We start from the raw sequence: 18,042 nt of genomic DNA on the forward strand, positions 1-18,042 counted from the left end.
CCTACATCTAAACATATCGCTACCTAAAAAACAGCAGAAACGGTGCCCACGTTCTGGCACACCAGCCCAGCGAGGCGTCCTCCCCGGGGAAGGGCCCAGCCAGCCCCCGGGACTGCAAGGTTTAACGCAGTGTTGCCGTCTGCGGCCCCAAACCAGGAACGCAGAGTTTCCCCCAGCCGTTGTGAACAGACGTGTGTGCCTGACCATGAACATGAGAGAGGAGCAGAGGAGAGTCCTCAAAGACACCAGGCTGGGAGAAAATCTGGGGTTGAGGAGCCAACGCGGGCTCTAGCAGCTGTGCCCTTCCCCACGGCACCGCTTGGCTCCTCCTTCCCCTCGCGCAGAGCAACAGCCCCAAATTCCTCCTCGGTCCAGTGAGGGAAGGAAAGAGACTATTAAGATACAGTTCAAAAGAAAACAAAACCCAAACATACCAAAAAACAACCAAAAAGCTCAACAACCACCTAGCGAACATCCAGTGAGGTAGATCTACGCTTCCCGTACAAACTTTGTCATGTCTTTGTGCTGTTAGAAAAAACCCTCCTCTCTGTCCAGCGCTGGGCTACAGAGGCATTTTATCCCTGAGATTGCTCGAATACCTGAGAATAAGCTGCAGGAGTTAGGTCCTTTCTCTCGCTCTCTCTCTTTTTTTTTTTCCTTAAAGATTAAAATATACAAAAATACAAAAACAGAATATTTATATTAAAAAAAAAAAAAACAAAGACGACAGACAAACCCAAAGATACGTCATTCACGCACATCCTAGTGCAGGTTTCACTCGGGTTGGCTTCGGCACGGACGGGGAGGCTGGAGGAGAGCGGTCCGCCGGAGCCAATAAATAAAGGCAAGGCTAGCGGGGCTGCCGGGGAGGGACGGCAGCGGCCACTAACGAGCTGGGTCACCCTTTTCCTCCACCCGCGGCAGAGGCTCGGGCTGGGAGTGTCCAGAGCCCAGTTTAAACACCCAGGCAGGAGGAGCAGAGGCACATTTGTATCCCACATGGATTTGATCCAGACCTGGGCAATGTGGTGTCTAGATCAAGGCATGTTTCGGTAAGCAGAGACCCTGGATGCATTTCAGATGCAGCATCCAAGGAAACTCCACCAGCAACATCCCGGGGAGCAGGCGCTGCCCCGCGCCCGGGACCCGAGCAGGGCTCGATGTTTCCCACGTGGTTTCCTTCCGGACGCAACCCAAACCCGGGCCCTGCCGGTTACAGCAATGGGGGCGACCAGAGGAAACCGCGCTGCGCTGCACTGCCCGCACTGCACCCGCCACCCCGTCGCTCCCTCCGTCCCGGGGACGCGGGGACGGACAGAGCGGGGGGACGCAGCAGCGGTCCCCGTGCAGCTCGCCTTCGCCGGGGACGCTCTTCCAGGCTGGAAGAGCCTGTGGGAGGCCGGTGGGAGGCTTGGGAGAAAAGGTGCTGCCAGCGGCTCCCAGGGATGTTGCTTCCCTGCTGCTCCTCCTCCGGTGATGCTACTCACCGGCTTCGTTTAGGAAAGGAATAAACGTGAATCGCGTGCAGCTTTTTTTAAGCTGGAGGAGGTGCGTGGGGCACCACCTCCCCTGAGTTTTGGAGCCATCCCAATTAAAGCAGGGCTTTTCCCGGGCCGGGCCTGGGAGGCAGAGGGCTGTGCAGGGAGGCAGCAGCAGGGCCCCTCCGCCGGGGCCGCCGCGGGGGACCCTGCCGCCAGAGCCGCCGTCCTCCCTGCCCAGTCCGTCCGTCCTGCCCTCCCTCCCCCGCGCTGCCCGCTGCCTCCTCAAAGCCGTCTCGTCCTGCTGGAAGCCCCCCCCCGGTGCCCACCATCATTCCCGGGTCTCGGGGAGGAGGGCCGGGCTGTGCATCTCCTCCTCCTCGCGGAAGTAGGCAGGCTTGCCCTGCGAGCTGGGGGACTGCTGCGCTTTCGCCGGGCAGTTGGCCACCATGTGGGTGATGCTCTGGCAGAAGTGGCATTTCTTGGGCTGCGGTGGGAGCTTGCACTCTTTGGCGTGGTGGTCCAGCCCGCCGCAGTTGTAGCATCTGGGGGTAGGGGCGGGGAAGAGAATTGAGGAAGAAAAACCCAAGGAGGCCGCGTGGGGCTGGCTGAGGCGCTCGTGCGTGTCCCCACGCAGGGCTGCGGCACGCAGGCGGGTCCGGCCTGGCAGCACCCGGGGACCTGGCTGGGGCACCCGTCAAATTTGGCATGCATGAAGCAGCCCTGCCAGGGACACGTCCCCTGCCCCACGCTGCCACCCTGAAGTCACCTCTTCTCTGTCTGGTGACCCATCCCCGTCGCGGGAGGTCGCGCGCCCAGGGAGGACGCTGGTGGCACCCACCCAACCGTCCGTCCGTCCACCCTTCGGGGACGGCCCGTTTTCCTGGCGCGTGGAGCGCCGTGTGCCCCCCGGGATGCCGCTGCGGGAGCCGAGCGGCTTGGCCGGCGCCAGGCTCTGCCGCGGGGGCCGGGGGGCTCCGGCTTCTCCGGGCAGCCCCGTTCCCAGCGGGGCTCCCGGTCTGGCGGCCGTGGGAGCAGCTTGCTCGTTGGGAGAGGACGGCAGCTCTCCCAGCGCAGCCCCCACAGATCCCAGTCCCCATCCAGCATGGCCAGTTTGGCCCTGGCCCAGTGGTGCTGCTGGTACCCAGGAGATGGCAGCAAACCCACATGCCGAACCCAGGGACATTGGGGACAAAATCGGGGACATCGGGGGCACGGAGCCCTCCGGCTCCGCTGCGGCTGCGGACCCCGCGTCCGCGGTCCCCGCACGGCGCAAACCGCCTCCGCAGAGCGGGCGCAGCCGGGGGGCCGGGCGGCGACTCCGGCCGGAGCACCAACGCCCCGAGCCGGGCGCTGGGCGCGGGGCGGCCCCGCACCGGCCTCGTGCGCCCGCGCAGGCTCCGCGTTCGCGTCGGAGCGCTCTGCGGAGAGGAGGCCGGCTCAGCTCCATTTTAAATCCTGCCTGGGTCTAGGACGGCCACAACCATTTGCTTTCCCTTTCCTTCCCCGGACCCTTCCATGCCCTTGGAAAACCTGCCTGCGGGGATGGCCGGGGGCAAGCGCAGCTCCCCGCGGGGGCACAGGGCGTCCGGCCATTTCCTGACCCCCAACGAGGGGGTTCTCCTGGAGAAAATCCCCCCCCGGCCGGCTGCCCGGCCGCGGCTCGCGTGCGCGGCGGGAGCGTCGGCCTGGCGCGTCCCCGACCTCTGCCCTCTCGCTGCCGCTTTTGTGCCCTTTCCCCAAAACGCTGCACCCACCGCGCGTTAAAGGCTGAGGGAAGCGTCTTTCCGCGAGGAAGGGCCAGCGCCCGCCACGCGCCCCGGCCCAGCGCCGCCGGGGACGCGCTCTGCCCCGCAGGGCACGCAGGCGAGACGGGGGCGGACAGGGGACGGGGACACCGAGCGCTTCGCCCCCGCCGGCTCCCCCGGGCCCCGCTCGCCCCTTACCGGTCTCCCTTCGATCTGCGTTTCTGCAGGTTCTTGCCCTTGGGTCTCCTCTCGCTGCCGATGCAGAAGACGCCGCCCGGGCCGGTCACCCGGATGGACTCCAGGCCTTTGGAGGACTTCTTGAAGGTAAATTCGACAGCTTCGCCCTCCTTGAGGCTGCGGAAACCCTCCATGTGGAGCTTGCTCTGGGGGAGGCGAGGGACGGAGGGGCTCAGCGCCGTGGCCGCTGCCGCGCGGACCCTCCGGGGAGCCCCCAAACGCCAACGCGCCCCTGAGGCCCTGGTTTTGCAGACAGACGCTGCCGAGGGGCGTAGAGGTCCCGAGCGCGTCACTTCTGCGCCCGCCCTGAGCCACAGCGGGCCCGTGGCAAGCCCCAGCCCCGCGAGCGCTGCCCCGTGCCAGGAGGGACGTTAATGCCCCCCCTGCCCCCCCCTGCCCAGGCTGGCCCCTCTCGGGCAGTGCTCAGCGCCCAACCTGCTTCTGCCCCAGCGAAACGGCCGCCCCGTCTCTTCGCTGCTCTCCGCGCGCTTCGTGCTCCCCTGCGGAGAGGCAGCGCCCGGGGGACACGGAGCGACCCCCCCCCCCCCCCCCCCGCACACACACACACGGGCACCAGCAAATCCAGGAGGTTTTGCTGCAAGCCACGGCCAAAAAACAGCGGGGATGGTACGCCGGAGCAGATCCGGGGCCCCACGGGAGGCGTTTGCTCGTCCCTCCCCGCTCGGCTTCCCGGAACAACGAGGAGCTTTTCTCGGGGCCCGAAGGCTGCAGTTTCCCGATGCGACGTGGCACGGCCGTTACCAAAAACGAGAGCCCCTTCTGGCCTTAGCTCGCCCGGGTCTGCAGCCTTAAAAAGCGGCTCTGCTGGAGCCCGGCGCCGCTGGCCCCCGGGGCCCAGCTAAACCGGACCGACGCGTCGCTTTTGCTGCAGCCCCGCTCGGTTAAAGCCCTTTAAACGCTACCCCGATAAAGCAGCCGTTGGGCCCTGGCTCATGTGCGCTGGGTGCAGCTCCTTTCCCTCCCGGGATCGCCACATCACCGCCCCCAAAATCAAAGTCGGGAGTTCGAAAAGACCCAGGCCGCGGGGTGGGGACGGAGGGGTGCTGGGGCGAAGGAGCACGAGCGAAGAGGGCTTTGCCGGCGGAGGGGGAGCCGCCGCAGGGCGCCGGGCCCGGCTCGGGCGGCTCCGCTTCCCGGCGGGGCCCGGCGCGGGACCCGGCTTTTTATGAATGGAGCCGCTCGCCCATTCACGGCTCCTGAGTCAGCGTCACGTGGCGCCGCTGCCCCTTCTGCCCGCGGAGCCGGCGGGGCGCGCGCGGCCCCCTCCCTCCGCCCGCGGCCCCCCGAGCCAGGGCAAACACCCGGAAAAAAATCGGGGAGGGGGGAAGTAGAGCCGCTTGGTCGGTGTAGCGGCAGCGGCGGCGGCGTTTTGGGGCTGTTTGTTTGTTTTTCTGTGGGCTCTTCCAGGACGTGCCCGTGTCCAGGGGCAGGGGAGGGGAGCGGGAAGGCGGCACGGCTGGAGAAAGGACCCTCAAGCCCCCTTTTCTGCAGCTTTTCTCCCCTTTCCTTTCCCAGGATTTCCCCACCCCGGTCCCTGGCGCCTGGCTCTGGGACCCGGACCGCCGGGGAAGGAGAACCGCTCGCTGGGCCAAGTCACCCATCCGCGAGCGGGGCGCCCTCGGTCGGGATCGCACGGACACCTTTGCTCTCGGACCCGCTCCTGCTCCTAAAGCGGTGCCGAGACACGAGCTCCGAGGTCCCCAACGAAGACGCGCCAGGGTCCCGGGCGGCAGCGCCGAGCTCTGCCCAGCCGGGCCGACGGGCTAACGCCCGGGCCCACCGCCGCGCCGCGGCCGGGCGCCGCTCGGCTCTGCCCCGGTGCCAAGCGCCCCGGCGGCAAGAGAGCGTTCGTCCCTCCCGGCGGCGGGAGCTTCGCGTCCGGAGCAGCCGCCCAGCCGAGAGTGGCAGCCGGGAGCAGGGCACGAGCCCTGGTTACCCCCGACGGCCCCCGCGGGGGACGCGGGGCGGCAAACGCGCTGCGCCCCGGGGCGGCCGCGGGCCGGAGGCGAGGTGGAGCCGCGCTGCACCGCGCTCCCCGGCCCGGGAGGCACCTCCGCAGGGCGAGGGACGGGGGCGAGAGCCAGCAGCCTCCCGGAGATCTTTATCGGGGGTGTTTACAGCCGCAGCCGGCCCAGCTGTGTTTACACTAGCGGAGATGAAAACTCCCAGGCGCTGGCCCCGCGCTCGGGACAAAGCCGCGCCGCGGCAGGGGGCAGGAAGGACCCCGGCGGCCACCACCGCCGCCGCGCGCGGCCCACGCTCCGGCCGCCATCTCCCGTGGGTGGCCGGGATGCTGCCATCCCGGGGACCAGCTCATCCCCCCCGGGAACATCCCAGCCCAAAACGCCCAGCACCGCGAGGTGGGAGCCTTCGCCGGCCCGGGGGCACCCTGCTCTCGCCCCCGGCCGTCGTCCCCCCTCTTCAGCAGGGCTGGCGAGGAAGAGGAGGGCCGAGGCAGGAGCTGCCGCAACGTGACGGGGAGGCTATTTATTTTCCCGGAGCGGGCGAGGATGACAACGGCCTCCGCGGCCCCCCTCCGCCAAAAGGCCAAAGGAAACGCCCTCTCGCCGGGCAGGGAGGGGGGCAGCGGCCGGGGCGCCCTGGCTCTCCCCCCGCCGCGGCCTTTTGAAGTGAGCTGCGAGTGGCTGGTGGTCCTCGCGCATCCCCCCTGCCCCCTGCCCAAAACACACACATTGCTGGCATTCCTCTGTTATCAGATAGGTAATCAAACTGCAGCCCATTGAATTAGCTGCATACCTCCTGCATCTGAAAGGAAGGGGCCCCGCGCCCCCGGCCCGCACCACACACAAAGCGGGAGCCTTCCCAGGCCCCCGCGGCCCCCTCCCCAAAAAAGGGACGGAGGAAGGGGCGGGGGGGGGGCGCTCGGAGCGGGAGCCCGGCGCTGCCGGCGAGGGGGGCGCGCAGGGGAGGCCCCCGCCGAGCCACCGCGGCCGGCAGCCAGAACAAAGGGTTGTCCCTGTCCGCTGCGCGCGCCGGGGAAAATTCCAGGAGTTCCAGGCTCCCGGCGGGGGGAGGAAGGGCGGCCGGCGTGGCCGCGGCCTCGCCGCCCCCCGCGCTGCGCCGAGCCGGCCGGCGGCGCCTCCGCGAGCCCCCGGCGCGTTGGCGGTTAAACCCCGGGACTGGGCACAGGGACCCCCACCACCACCACCTCCCCGAGGGATCTTGCTCTTGGGAGCCATCGACTCCCGGGAAAGATCCTGCTAGTGGGAGCAATCCTGCCCCTGGGAACGATCCTGCCTCGGCCCTGCTCCCGCTCTCACCCAGCTGGAGCTGCGGGCGACGCAGGAGGGAGCAGAGCAAGGAGCACGCCGGGACCTGCCCCCCTGCCGTGGCGGCCACGTCCCCCGCAGCCCTGGGGCAGCCGCGGCGGCTGGATCAGTCCCGAGGGGCACGGTTTGGGCGACGGGCGGCGTAGCAGCACCCCAGCCTCCCTCCAGGGTTGGCGTTGCAAAGCCCTGGCATCCTCACAACAAAACAGTGTTTTAAAGCATAGTCTAACTCAAGGATTTCCCTTGCCATCATTAGGATCCAGAGTCAACCAACGGGACGAGGAACGGCAGCAGAGGCTGCACCGCTCGCTCCAGCTCCCCGCAGCCCCTTTGCCGGGCCGCCGGCGCATCCCCGCTCGCCCCGGACCCCGGCGACTCCGCGGTCGTTGACCGCAGACAAAGACCCAGCACGTGACCGGCCGGCCGCTACCGGCCACCCTCACCCGCGCGCCGGCCACCCTCACCCGCTCCGCTCCCCCCCAGCCGCCGCGGCCCCAGGGTCCCCGCGCGGGTGGAGGGGTGAGGTGGGGGCAGCGTGGAAAAAACCCACCCAAGAGGCGCCTCGCTGCCCGCGCCGCCCGGCCGAGGCGGCCCCGAGGCGTCCCGCGGGCGCCGGAGGGGCTCGGCCGGCCCCGGGGTCAGCGCCGGCCCCGCGGCCGCCCCGGGGCAGCGCCGCACAAGGACACATTATTCCCGCTCCGGCCGGTTAATCAAACCATCTTTGTGCGCGGAGGGGCCCGGCGCAGAGCAGCCGCTGCACCTCCAGCCTTATCCATGCACGAAAACGGCGTCGCTCGCTGCTCGAGTCTCTCGGGAAAACGCGCTGGATTGGGACGCGGAGTTAACGGCGGCCCCCGGGGGGAAGGCCGGGCTGCCTGGCCCGGCGGCCCCGCGAGCCCGGCTCGGACCCGTCCTCCCCTCCGCTCCGCGCCGGGGAACCGGCCCCCCGGCCCCGGCGGCGAGGAGGGCGCAGCTCTGCCGTGGCCACGGGGAGACCCGGAGCGGCTCTTAGCTAGCGTGGGATTTTCCAGCGCGCCGGGCGCGGAGCGACTGCCTGGTGCCGCAAGCTCGCCCGCGCCGAGCGCCCGGCCCCGCAGCGCCCGGCCCCGCAGCGCCCGGCCCGCTTTCCACACGTCTCCCGCGGCCCGGAGCCGAGGGCAGGCGGCCGCGGGGCTGCGGCATCCTTCACCGCCTCCGAGGGCCCGGAGCGGGGCCGGCGGAGACGCGCTCCCAGCTAGGTACCGCTTCGGAAGAGCAGCATCCGTCGCGGGGATTACGTTTTGTTTTTAAACGCCCCTGACGTAGCCAAGGCCTCGCTCAGTCGCTTCCCGGGCAGGAGCCCGGCTCCGGGCCGAGGCCGGGAGCACCGGAGCCCGCGTGGGAGCTGGCTGGGATCAGCCGCTGCGTAGTAGTTTCACACTCTCACGTTAACTAGCCAAGCGAAGCAGGTTTGCGCGTCCCGGAGCGGCCGCGCGCCGTCCCGGCGGCACCCGGCTCGCGAGCCCCGGCCCGGGCGGTTATTTGGGCTTCGAACGCGGTTTATTCTTAAGAGGAGGCCGAGGGGAGCGAGGAAACGCGGGAGCGGGGAGCGGAGGCGGCCGGTCGGCCCAGGCCTCCGGGCTGCCCCAGCCCTCCCCAGCCTCGCGCCCGGCGCCTCGGGGGGCGGCAGAAATCCCGTTCCCCCGGGGCACGGCAGCGCGGGGAGCGCGTACGGGGGTTTCCCGGCCGGCGGGCGCCGTGGCTGGGGGAGGGACGTGCCTGCAGCCCGCAGTTAATCTTCAGACCGAGGCAGGAGCCTCTTTCCGTGCGCGCGGCGAGGGGGCTCGGGGCGGGATCGGGCCGCGCTCTCGCCCTGTTCCGCGTCGGCCGCCGCGGCCGGGTTCCCAGGACGCGGCACAGTTTTACGCCAGCAGCACTTTTAAAAACATCCCCCCCCCCCAAAAAAAAAAATTGCTGCTGCCTCCCCTCACCCGTGAAAACAGAGACGTGAGAGCGCCTTTCGCCCCCGCTGAGGGCCCTGCCGGGGGGCGCGCCGAGCCCGAGGCGCCCCCCACCCCGGAGACAGGGCCGGCAGCACCCGCGGGGCACCCGGCGGCACCCACCGCGCCGTGCCGCGGAGCAGAGCCCGGCCTCGAGCCCTCACGGGGGGCCGACAGAGGCAGAGCGCGCAGGCAAGGGGGGGAGGGAAGAAAACACCCCCACCAAAAAAAGGTACCAACAGTCTCCCCTGCGCAGCGCAGCGGGGATGAAGCCGCCGCTGCCGCCGCCTCCCGCGGCTCCGCGTGGAGCCCGGCGCCCGCCGGCACGGCACAGCACGGCGCCTCCGCCGCGGCGCCTCGCCTTCCGTCTGGCCGTTACGGACCGGGAAGGTTTTCACGGCAGAGCGGCCGCGCTGCGCCGCGCCGGCCAAGGGGAGAGGACGCGCCGGCGCGCGGCGGGAGGCCGCGTCCCACCGGGGCAGGTCCGAGCGCGTCCGCCCCTCGCGTGCGCTGCACGGCGCCGGGCCGCCGTGACGCCGGGCCGCCCGCGGACGGATGGCAGCATCGCCCGGGCGCTCCCCGCGGCGAGGGCACGGGGAAGGGGCAAAGGAACCAGCTGAAGTTGCTGCTTGCGAGAATTCAGACCCGTCGGGGCGGAGAGATGCCCCGAGGTGCCGAGCTGAGGCGCAGGACTGCGCGCGGCTCCGGCCCGGCTCCCGCCGGCTCCCCCAGGCCCGGGAGCAGCGCGGGCCCCGGGGACGGGCGGCCCCGTGCCCGCCGGGCTCAGCCGGGGCCCGTTTTGGGTGCCGGAAGGGGCTGCGGCACCCGGCGGCCGCCCCGGGACGAGGGCCGCCTGCCGGGCCGCGCTCGAGGCGCGTGGGAAGAGCGGCGCCGGATTTCCGCCCTCTCCCTCTTTCCAGGTTCGTCTTCCCCCAGCGCTGCCGTCCGCTCCCGTAACCAGGCGCCCGGAGCGGAGCTGTGAACCCAGGGGCCACGTCCCCTGCGGTAAAACACCGCAGTTTGGGGGTTTCCCACCAGCACTGGCTGGATTTATCCCGGCTCAAGACACCTAACCCCTTCGCGGGGGCTCCTCGCGCAGCCCCGGGGCGACCCGCTCCCCCGGCTTCGTCGCCTCGGCTTCCTCGCAGCCCCCAAACGAATCCATCTCCCGTGTCCAGGGGGGCATTTTAACCCCGGCGCCTCCTTTTGGGCTCCCAACGAGGGGGGAAGGCAGCCCCGGAGGAGCCCTGTTAGTCTCCCGTCCTGCCGAGATTTTAATCTCTTTGTGATCAGATAAAGGCGAGAGAGATGGAGACGCGCTCCCCGCCGAGCGGGGCCATTCAGGCCCGGTTCCTGTAATAAAGTGATTTAATAGATCTAAAGAGGCCAATTCCCTTCTTTCTCCCACAATTACTTCCTGTGGGTCATCACTCACGTATGGAAATGAAGAGGGGAAGGAACGGGAACGGCCGGTTCGGGGCGCGCGGGGTGGGCGCCCGCGGGCACCCTCAGCCCGGCGCCCCACGGCCGGGCTCGGCTTTCGCCCTCCGTGGTCGGACTCGCTCCGCGGGGAGCGGAGCCGGGCGCCAGCCCCCGCGCAGAGCCCGGGTGCCCGAGCCGGGGCGCATGGGCAGAGCTGCCCGCCCGCCCCGCGAGGCTCCCGACTCTGCGCTGGGTCTGCGGGGAGCCGAAAGGCTCTGGGGCCCGTTCGGCAGCTCGGGGCCGACGGCTCCTCGCGAGGGCAGATCCGCGGGAAAGCGTCCTGCCCCTCGTCACCGCTCGGACAGCGCCGCTGCCTCCCCTGCTCCTCCCTCTAAAACATCCCACACGGTCCCGGGCGCCCGCTGCGGTTCCCGAATGCGCCGAGCCCCCGGCGCGGGGGGACGTCGCACGCCGCCGGTCACCGCGGCCGGGGGCTCCCCAGGTCCTGTCCGGGGAAGCTGCGAGTTTGCAGCCTTCCCCTGGGCTCCGAGACGCGACACCTCGGCTAATTCCCTTTTCCTACAGGAACGCGAGCAAGAGCAATCAGCAAACCCGACTGTCTGGGGGCAATAAACCGGGGGAGCCCCCTCCGGTTGGCTCCGGGTCACACCGAATTGCACCGAAACGCCAAGCCCCGTTTGCTCCCCGCAGCGAGAGCCTGGGGCTGCTGCGACTGCCTGGAGGGCCAGCGGGGCTGCGAGGGCTCCCCCGGGCGATTTGGGGCCCTTGCTGGCAAATTGAGCCACACTTAAGGCCCGGGACAGTAGCTGCTCCAAACGGCATTTCCTTGCCGCAGCTCGCCGGGCTGCATCCCAAGGAACGGGGACGTAGCGCTCCCACATTCGTTCACTTGCTAAATTACCCAGGCAGGACAAATCCTGCGCCGAGGAAAGCACCCATGTTTGCTCGAGACAGCCGTGCCGCCCTCCGCCAGCGCCCGCGGTGCTGCCCGGCCCCGACGGGCGCTGCTTCCCCGCGGGGTCCACGCGGACCCCAGTGGCGCCGAGGCTCCGGCAGCAGGGAGGCGGCGCGCACCCGGCGCGGCCACGTTTCCGAGCAAGCCCCGCGCCTCCCTCCCGCGCTGCCCGGCGCTCGGCCGTCGGCCCCCGATTTGGGTGCCGTCCTCGAGCCCGTTTCCCCAGCTCCCCCCTCCCCAGCTCGGGCCCCGGCTGCCGCCGGCAGCGTCTTCGCCCACCGGCGAGGGCGGCTCGAGCAGCCGCAGCCCTGATGCCCCTTCGCGCAGGGGCAGGATCGCAGACCGGACGCACGCGGTGCCTCCCTGCTCGGAACGGTGCTCGCGGCTCAGATCCGGCCACCCGAGCGGACACTACGATCTGCTGTTATACACCGTACGCGTCACGCAGGATCTATAGGGGCACGCACGCGACGGCGCGGGCCTCTGCGCCAGCCGCGGCTGGGGCGACCGCGGCTGGAAAGCGCCTCTCCATCCCCGCGCCGGGGAGCGGGGCGAGCTTCAGGCAGGACGTTTGTCCCCCAGGAGCACAGCACGGGGACGCCCCACCGCGCGGGAAGACCGTTCTGTTCCTCTAATTCCCAGGGACAGAGTCCCAGGGCCCTGAGCAGAGCTAAATCCTCCTGCGAGGACAAACCACCAGCTGGGGAAAGCGCCATCTCCCCTCCCTGCCCAGCTCTGGGCTCCCGGGACCTTGCACCCGGACGAGCGAGGGGGTCAGACAGCGCTTTCCCCTTGCCCCCATGGGGCAAGCAGCACCCCCCTGCAGCGGATGCCGCTCACCCTCTTCCCAAGCGCGCGGGCACCTGCTCCCCCCCGGATCGAGGCCCCTAGTCCGGCTCTGAAGGGCTCCCCAGTGAGCCATGATGAGAAAATGAAATCGCTCCGGGATCGGTTTACAGGGCCGGTCCCCAGAGACGAGACCCGGGCTGCGGAGGGGCGAGCGGCTCTCCCTGCCCTCCCTCCGGCTGAGGGAGGGGGAAAAGCCCTGAGCCAGGGTGGGGGGTCCCCGGCTTCCCCAGGAGAGCCAGGACAGGGGGGAGCAGTTGTCCCCTGCGGAGGTGGTGCGGGGGTCCCATCCCGAGCAGCGATCCCCCGGGGTGCCTGGGGCTGCACCCCCTTTCCTCCCCCCAGGCAGGGACCATCCCCGGGGCCACGTACCTGGTGCACGAAGACATCGACGGGCGAGTCCAGCGTTGCGCCGCCCTTGGCGGTCATGGAGAGGAACCCGAAGCCCATGCGGACGTTGAACCACTTACAGATGCCGGAGCCGTGCAGCAGCTGGGGCTCGTTCTCATTCTCGGCCTCGGGCGAGTCTCCGGCCGGCTCCTCGCCCGTCTTCGCACCTGGGGACAGACCCACGAATGGCTGAGCTGAGGGGCCGGGGGGGGTCCCACCGGGTGCCCCCGGCACCCCAGAGCCTCCCCTCGCAGAGCCCCAGGCCCCCAGGGAGCTGGCAACAGGGGGGAGCGAGCACCTCCAGGGGGGCCAAATCCTGCTCAGGTCCTGTCCGCTAGCACGCGGGGAAAAGGCAACTTCCCCCCCCCCCCAAACACAGGGGTCGGCTCCATGTCCGTGTGCGTGCAGGGATCGCTCCGGGAGCCAGAGGAAATGAAGGCAGCTCCTCCCGGCACGACCCAGGCAGCGCCGGGGTGGGAACCCCTGCGTCCGTCCCTCCCTCCCCCAAAAGAAGCTGAGCTCCCTCCTAAAAATCTCCCACAAACAAACAAAAACCCTAAACACGCACAAAAAAGGAAAATCTCCTGCAAAATACCAACCCCAAATTGCCCTGTCCCCAGCAAGCCACGCTGGAGAAAGTGGCTCTATTCCCCCCTCCCAAGTCAGCAGCCACCCGGTTGCACCAGGAGCCCCCAGTTCAAAAACAACCCCGACCTCCAGCGACAGCCCCAAACTTCTGGGCTCATCCTGGGACAGCGAGGAAGGAAAAAAAAAATAAAACAAAATAAAATCCAAAAAAATCCCAAACCCAAGCGGCAGAGCCGAGGCAGCGGGGCGCAGGGCGCCGGCCTCGCCAGCGGGGCGCAGCGGGCCGAAGGGGGCCGGGGCGCAGCGGGGGCCCTGTGCCCGGGCCGCGACGGGGTTATTAATAATCGCGAAGCCGAGGCGGGCTGCAGCAATAATATAACTTAACCTGCAAACTGCTGGTTGGAAACAGACCCCATCCCGACACTCGCTTGCAAATTCCGAGCTGTGGCTGTTACCGCCTCCTCCCTCCTCCTCCTCGGCCAGCTTTGAGGGTATCAGCCCAGCCAAAAAAAAAAAAAAAAAAAAAAAGGAAAAAAAAAAAAAAAGAAACCAACAAAAACCCCCTCAGCTTAGACCCCGACAGGAGGGAGCCGGGAGAGGTTTGACTCCATCTTCAGTCCAACAATAGGGGTGGGAGGGAGCGGGAGGGTTTTTTCAAAGGCTCCCAAATTCTCGGAGACAATAGCGGCCCCCGCGGCCCCCGCCCGCCTCGCAACACCCCGGCACCCACCCGCGGGGCCGGGGGGCGCGGGGCCCCGCTCCGCCATCCCGCCGCGCCGCGCCGCGCCGGCCCTGCGCCGCCCGCCCCGCCGCGCCGCGGGTTCGAGCCCGCCCGGGGGGCGTCCGCCCTCCCCCCCCCACGTGACCCTAATTAACCCCCCGCCCCCCCCCTCCCCGCGTTAATAGCGATACATTCCGGGAGGGATTTGGGGAGGGGGAGGTTTGTGGCCCCCTCCGTGCTGCTCCAATCAGGGTGAGGCCACCTGTCAAGGCGAAGAAATGACCCCCCCCGGTGCATTAAGGCTGTGGGACCCCCCCCCCACTGCCCGACGGGGGGGACGGAGTTTCCCCCTCTTTTCTCCGCGCTTCCCCCTGTCCCCGGCGAACGAAGCCACCTGCCCCCCGCGGCCGGTGCCCGCGGCCACGGCTCGGGGCCAGCCCTGCCGAACCGGGCCGGTCCCGCCCGGCAGCCGGGCACCCGCGGGCCCTCGCCCCCGGCGAAAAACACAAGCGGGTGGGAAAAACTCTCGGGGAAGCGGGGTGCTGCTGCGGCCCGGGCCGCGGCCCGTCTCCCGGGAGCGGGGCCGTGCGTTCCCCCGGGGACCTGGGCTCCCCCGGGGCCGTGCACCCCGCTCCTGCGCCCCCGACCCTTCCCTTCCCGGCCCGGGCAGCCCGGCGGGGCGCGGTGCAGCCGCCGGGAGTAGGTCCGGGGCTGGGCTCCCCCCGCCGGGGCCGGGGCCGGGCCCGGGCCCGGTGCCCCCCGGGCAGGGCGAGGACAAAGGGCGAGTGACCAGCGCCTCCATTTCCGGTGGCCGGCGCGGAGCGGACAAGGCCCCGCTCGCCATCCGGCCGGGCCCGGCAGCGGGGGGACAGCGCCGCCCGCCGCCGCCCCCGGCCCGGCCCGGCCCGGCCCGGCCTGGCCCCGCGCCGCCGCGCCCCGGGGCCCGCTGCAGCCCCTGAGCTCGCCTTACGCCCCCCCCCCCCCCGCGACCGCGGGCGGGTGCGTGGGGTGCCCCCACGGGGAACCAACCCAGCACCGTCCCCCAAATCAAGCAGGGGCGAACTGCAAAAGCGCCCCGCCCGCCCCCGCTCCCCGAGGAGAGCCGTATCTGCGCTGCCCCGGGCGTGCCCCACGAGGGACTCCCACGTGCGTGGACCCCGTTCCCCCGCCAGGAGAGGAGGCAGACGCTGCCTGCCAGGCCGGTGGGCACTCTGGGGGGAGGTGAGGCCACCCGGGTGGGGGTGAGGGGACTACCCTGCCCTGCTCTGCCCGCCCCCTCCCCCGGCACCGTCGCGCGTGGGCCCCCCCGCGCGGCGTGGGGACGCCGCCCGCCGCGGCCGCCGCGCCGGCGGCCCTGGCCATGGTGCTGAAGCGCCGCCGCTCCCTGTCCAGGGTTCTGGGGGCTCCCGCCCTTCCTCCTCCTCCTCCTCCTCCTCCCGCCCCGCACAGCCGTCGGGTGCAGGATGGACCCGCCGGGCCCCCCCGGGGCTCCGCGTCGCCCCTTCCCTTCCCCGCAGAGCTGAGAGGCTTCGCCGAGCTCCGACGAGTGGAGTTTAGGGCAAAAGTGGAGCAGCCGCATTTTTATTTTTGTTCCTGCGTTTTTCCTTCCCCCGCACCGCCAGCCCCGGGAGAGCCCCGGGGGAGCCCGTGAGCTCCCGCAGCGGAGAGGAGCCGGCGAGAGAGCTACGCGGGGGACGGGCAGGAGGAGCAGGAGCTGCCCGTCGGCAGCGCTCCGCGGGGCTCACGGTCCGGCGGGGCTCGTGGGTTGTCCCTCGGCTTTGCACCAACGCCACGGGGACAGGCGGGCCGGGGCCGGGGTGGGGGGAGCTCCACGAACGAGTCTCCTCATTCACAGCATCAGTCCTGATGCCCCACGAGTGCGCGTGGAACCGACAGAGACGCAACCGCCGGGCACCGCGCGGAGCCCCCAGCCCGCTCCGCGCAGGCCGGACTCCCACGGCGCTGGGTTACTCCCAGCAGTGACTGTGGCAGCGGCTTCTCCCGAGCCTGCTCGGCACGACCGGGCCCGACCCGGCCCGGCCCGGCCCGGCTCGGGCAGCGCAGGGAGCCGCGCTGCGTCTGGCACCCTCTCCCGGCCACGCAGCGACAGGCCAGGCTCTCGGATGCATTCTCCTTTTGCTTGCTTGGGATAATCTGGAGGAAAGAAGAAAGAAACGAGAGGGAAAAAGTAATAATAATAACGGAGACGCTTCCCTGTCTGTTCCTTCCCTCTCTCCTTCTGGCCCATCTCTGCGTTCCTGCTTCCTCCTTTTCGCTCTCTCCTGCCAGCCGAGTGCAGCTGTGCCACGCAGGAGGCCGCCTGCGTGATTTGTTCCGCGCTTTGCTGCCATATCACCGCTGGAAAAGGCAAAGCGGAAAAGCCCACGAGCAACCCCAGCGCGCTTGGGGGAGAACAGGCACCTCCAGTGCACACGTGTGCCCCGGGCATGACAGTTCGCAGGGCTGTGACCAAGGTTTTCTGAGCAACCCTGAGAAATGTCCCGCACAGCTCCGCACCTTCTGCCACCGGCGGAGGCGACACCCGAGCGCCGGTGGTGCAGGAAGCCTGGCGGGGGACGGACCCCTTCGTGGACGGAGGGTGTCCTGGGGCGGGCAGGACATCCTGTAACGCAGAGGGGAGGCAGCGGGTGGGCAGAGCTGCGGAGCAGCCTGCCGGCTCGCTTGGGAAGGATGTGGCGAGGAATCAGTCCTCGCTTTCTGTGCAACGAATCCTTCGGAAAATAATCCATCATTGTGCATCAACTTCCTCCCTCCAGCCACTTCCCGTCTCGCAGCTGATCAGTCGGAGGGCCCGGTGGCCCCAGATGACTCTTTCCTGCAATTCTGTTTAAACTCCGCAGCAAGTTTCTCAACAGCCCCTGATTTCTACCCGCTCGCTGTGACCGCCTCCTTCCGTAACGGCGCTGCAGCCCTGAGCACGGCAGCCGTCCCCTCCACAGCCGAACCTCGCGACGGCAGGCCCCCGCGACGCAGCCCGCAGCAGGGCTGGCCCAGCCCTGCGTAATACTTCTGTGTGGGGCGTATTTGTTTTTTTGGGGGCCTGTTGAATGGTGAACGCGAAAGGGAAGGGGAGTCCTTCCTGTTCTTTCAGAGCCCGGCGCCGTGTTCCGCTCTGCTTCAAGGGAATAGCCAGCAAAGCGGGCGCTTTCACGAATAATGGCTTCATTAGACTGAAAGAAGTGGACAGTGACCTCTCCGAAATGGACTTTCTGACCCCTGCTGACCTCCCGCCCTCGCTCTGACAGCCTGTAAATCTTCCCCCCTCGCGGCAAGGCCGGGCCGAGGGGAACGAGCGCCCCGCCGGAGCGCGGCTCGCCCCGGCGAGAGCCCCGGCGCGCTGCAGGGCTCCCCGGCCCGCTCCCGGCTGCGGGACGGGTCTCCCGGCGCCCCGCAAAGCCCCCCGCACGCGGCCTGGCCAAGATGGGGAGCGGCGTCCTCTTTTCGCTGCAAGCCAGATCTGGGGCCGGCTCAGGGCGGGCAGGAGGGACCTGGGCGCCGGGGTGGGCAGCGAGCTGCAGGCCCAGGGGGTCCCTCGGCGGCAGTGTCGCCCCGGACATCACCGGCTCTGCACCCCTCGGAGGTGCCAAGCTGCTCTCCGCGCTGCTCACCCACCCACCCGCCAGCCGCGGTGCTCCATACCCTCGCAGCTCCAAGCGCTGCTGCGCAGGGCAGATGCGGCCCCATCTGCAGGTGGGGAAACTGAGGCACGCTGAGGTTGCATGGCTGCACGCTGGCAACCCAGAGCGTAATGCAAACTGGCCAACACGTGGGGCTGGGAGAGGGGCCAGTGCCCGCGCCGGGCTCCCTGCTCTGGCCCAGCTCCCCTTGCCCCCCCATTCCCGAGCCTGGCATCCATCCCCCGGGGCTCTGCTCCCCGGCAGTGCGCCCCGCGTTTCCCAGCGCCTCCCTCCTCCCCGATCCGTGCAGAGACGCCGCTGACCTTTGGCTACGGAGTAATCAATAACGGACGCCTCGGTGCCGCTCCTCCCCCCTGCCCTTCCCCCTGCCCCCCCCCGGTGCCCGCTGCACCGGTCAGCGCCTCTAATGAGCCCCGGCCGTGATTGAGAAACTGTCAGGTACCCCCGTCCGTGGGGAAAGGGGGCCGGGGGCTGCATCGACCCGCCGGAGACACAGGTGTGTTCGCAGGGACACCGACGGGACCCCCGTTCCCGGAGCTGCCCTGCGCACCCTCCCCAGCGCCCCGCGGCTGCTCGGAGCCCCGGCCTCCGCGTTTAGGACCCGCAGCTCGTCCCTGCCGCGGGCAGCAGCGCGCATCCGCCCCGTGCCGCGACCGCGCGATCGTCCCTCCGTGAGCGAGGGGCGCA

At 69.7% G+C, this 18,042-nt stretch overlaps 1 protein-coding gene across 1 annotated transcript; it reads right to left on the reverse strand.

Moving 5' to 3' along the window:
* Positions 1 to 1,809: 1,809 nt before the first annotated feature.
* LIN28A (lin-28 homolog A) lies at positions 1,810 to 13,391 on the reverse strand. Its single transcript, XM_062594122.1, has 4 exons — positions 13,361 to 13,391; positions 12,370 to 12,554; positions 3,425 to 3,609; positions 1,810 to 2,023 (listed from the first exon to the last, which is right to left on the reverse strand). The coding sequence occupies exons 1-4, from the start codon at positions 13,389 to 13,391 to the stop codon at positions 1,810 to 1,812; spliced, it is 615 nt and encodes a 204-aa protein (XP_062450106.1).
* Positions 13,392 to 18,042: the final 4,651 nt, after the last annotated feature.

This window comes from Rhea pennata, chromosome 23, assembly GCF_028389875.1.
Source record: "Rhea pennata isolate bPtePen1 chromosome 23, bPtePen1.pri, whole genome shotgun sequence".
Taxonomy (NCBI): Eukaryota; Metazoa; Chordata; class Aves; order Rheiformes; family Rheidae; genus Rhea; species Rhea pennata.

What these genes read in the sequence shown, in the direction of transcription:
- LIN28A (XM_062594122.1), bottom strand. Translation starts at nt 13,391, where the DNA reads ATGGGGTCTGTTTCCAACCAGCAGTTTGCAG. An exon ending in TTCCAACCAGCAGTTTGCAG is followed by an intron (nt 12,555 to 13,360) that starts GTTAAGTTATAT and finishes GTCTGTCCCCAG; the next exon opens with GTGCGAAGACGGGCGAGGAG. An exon ending in TCGATGTCTTCGTGCACCAG is followed by an intron (nt 3,610 to 12,369) that starts GTACGTGGCCCC and finishes CGCCTCCCCCAG; the next exon opens with AGCAAGCTCCACATGGAGGG.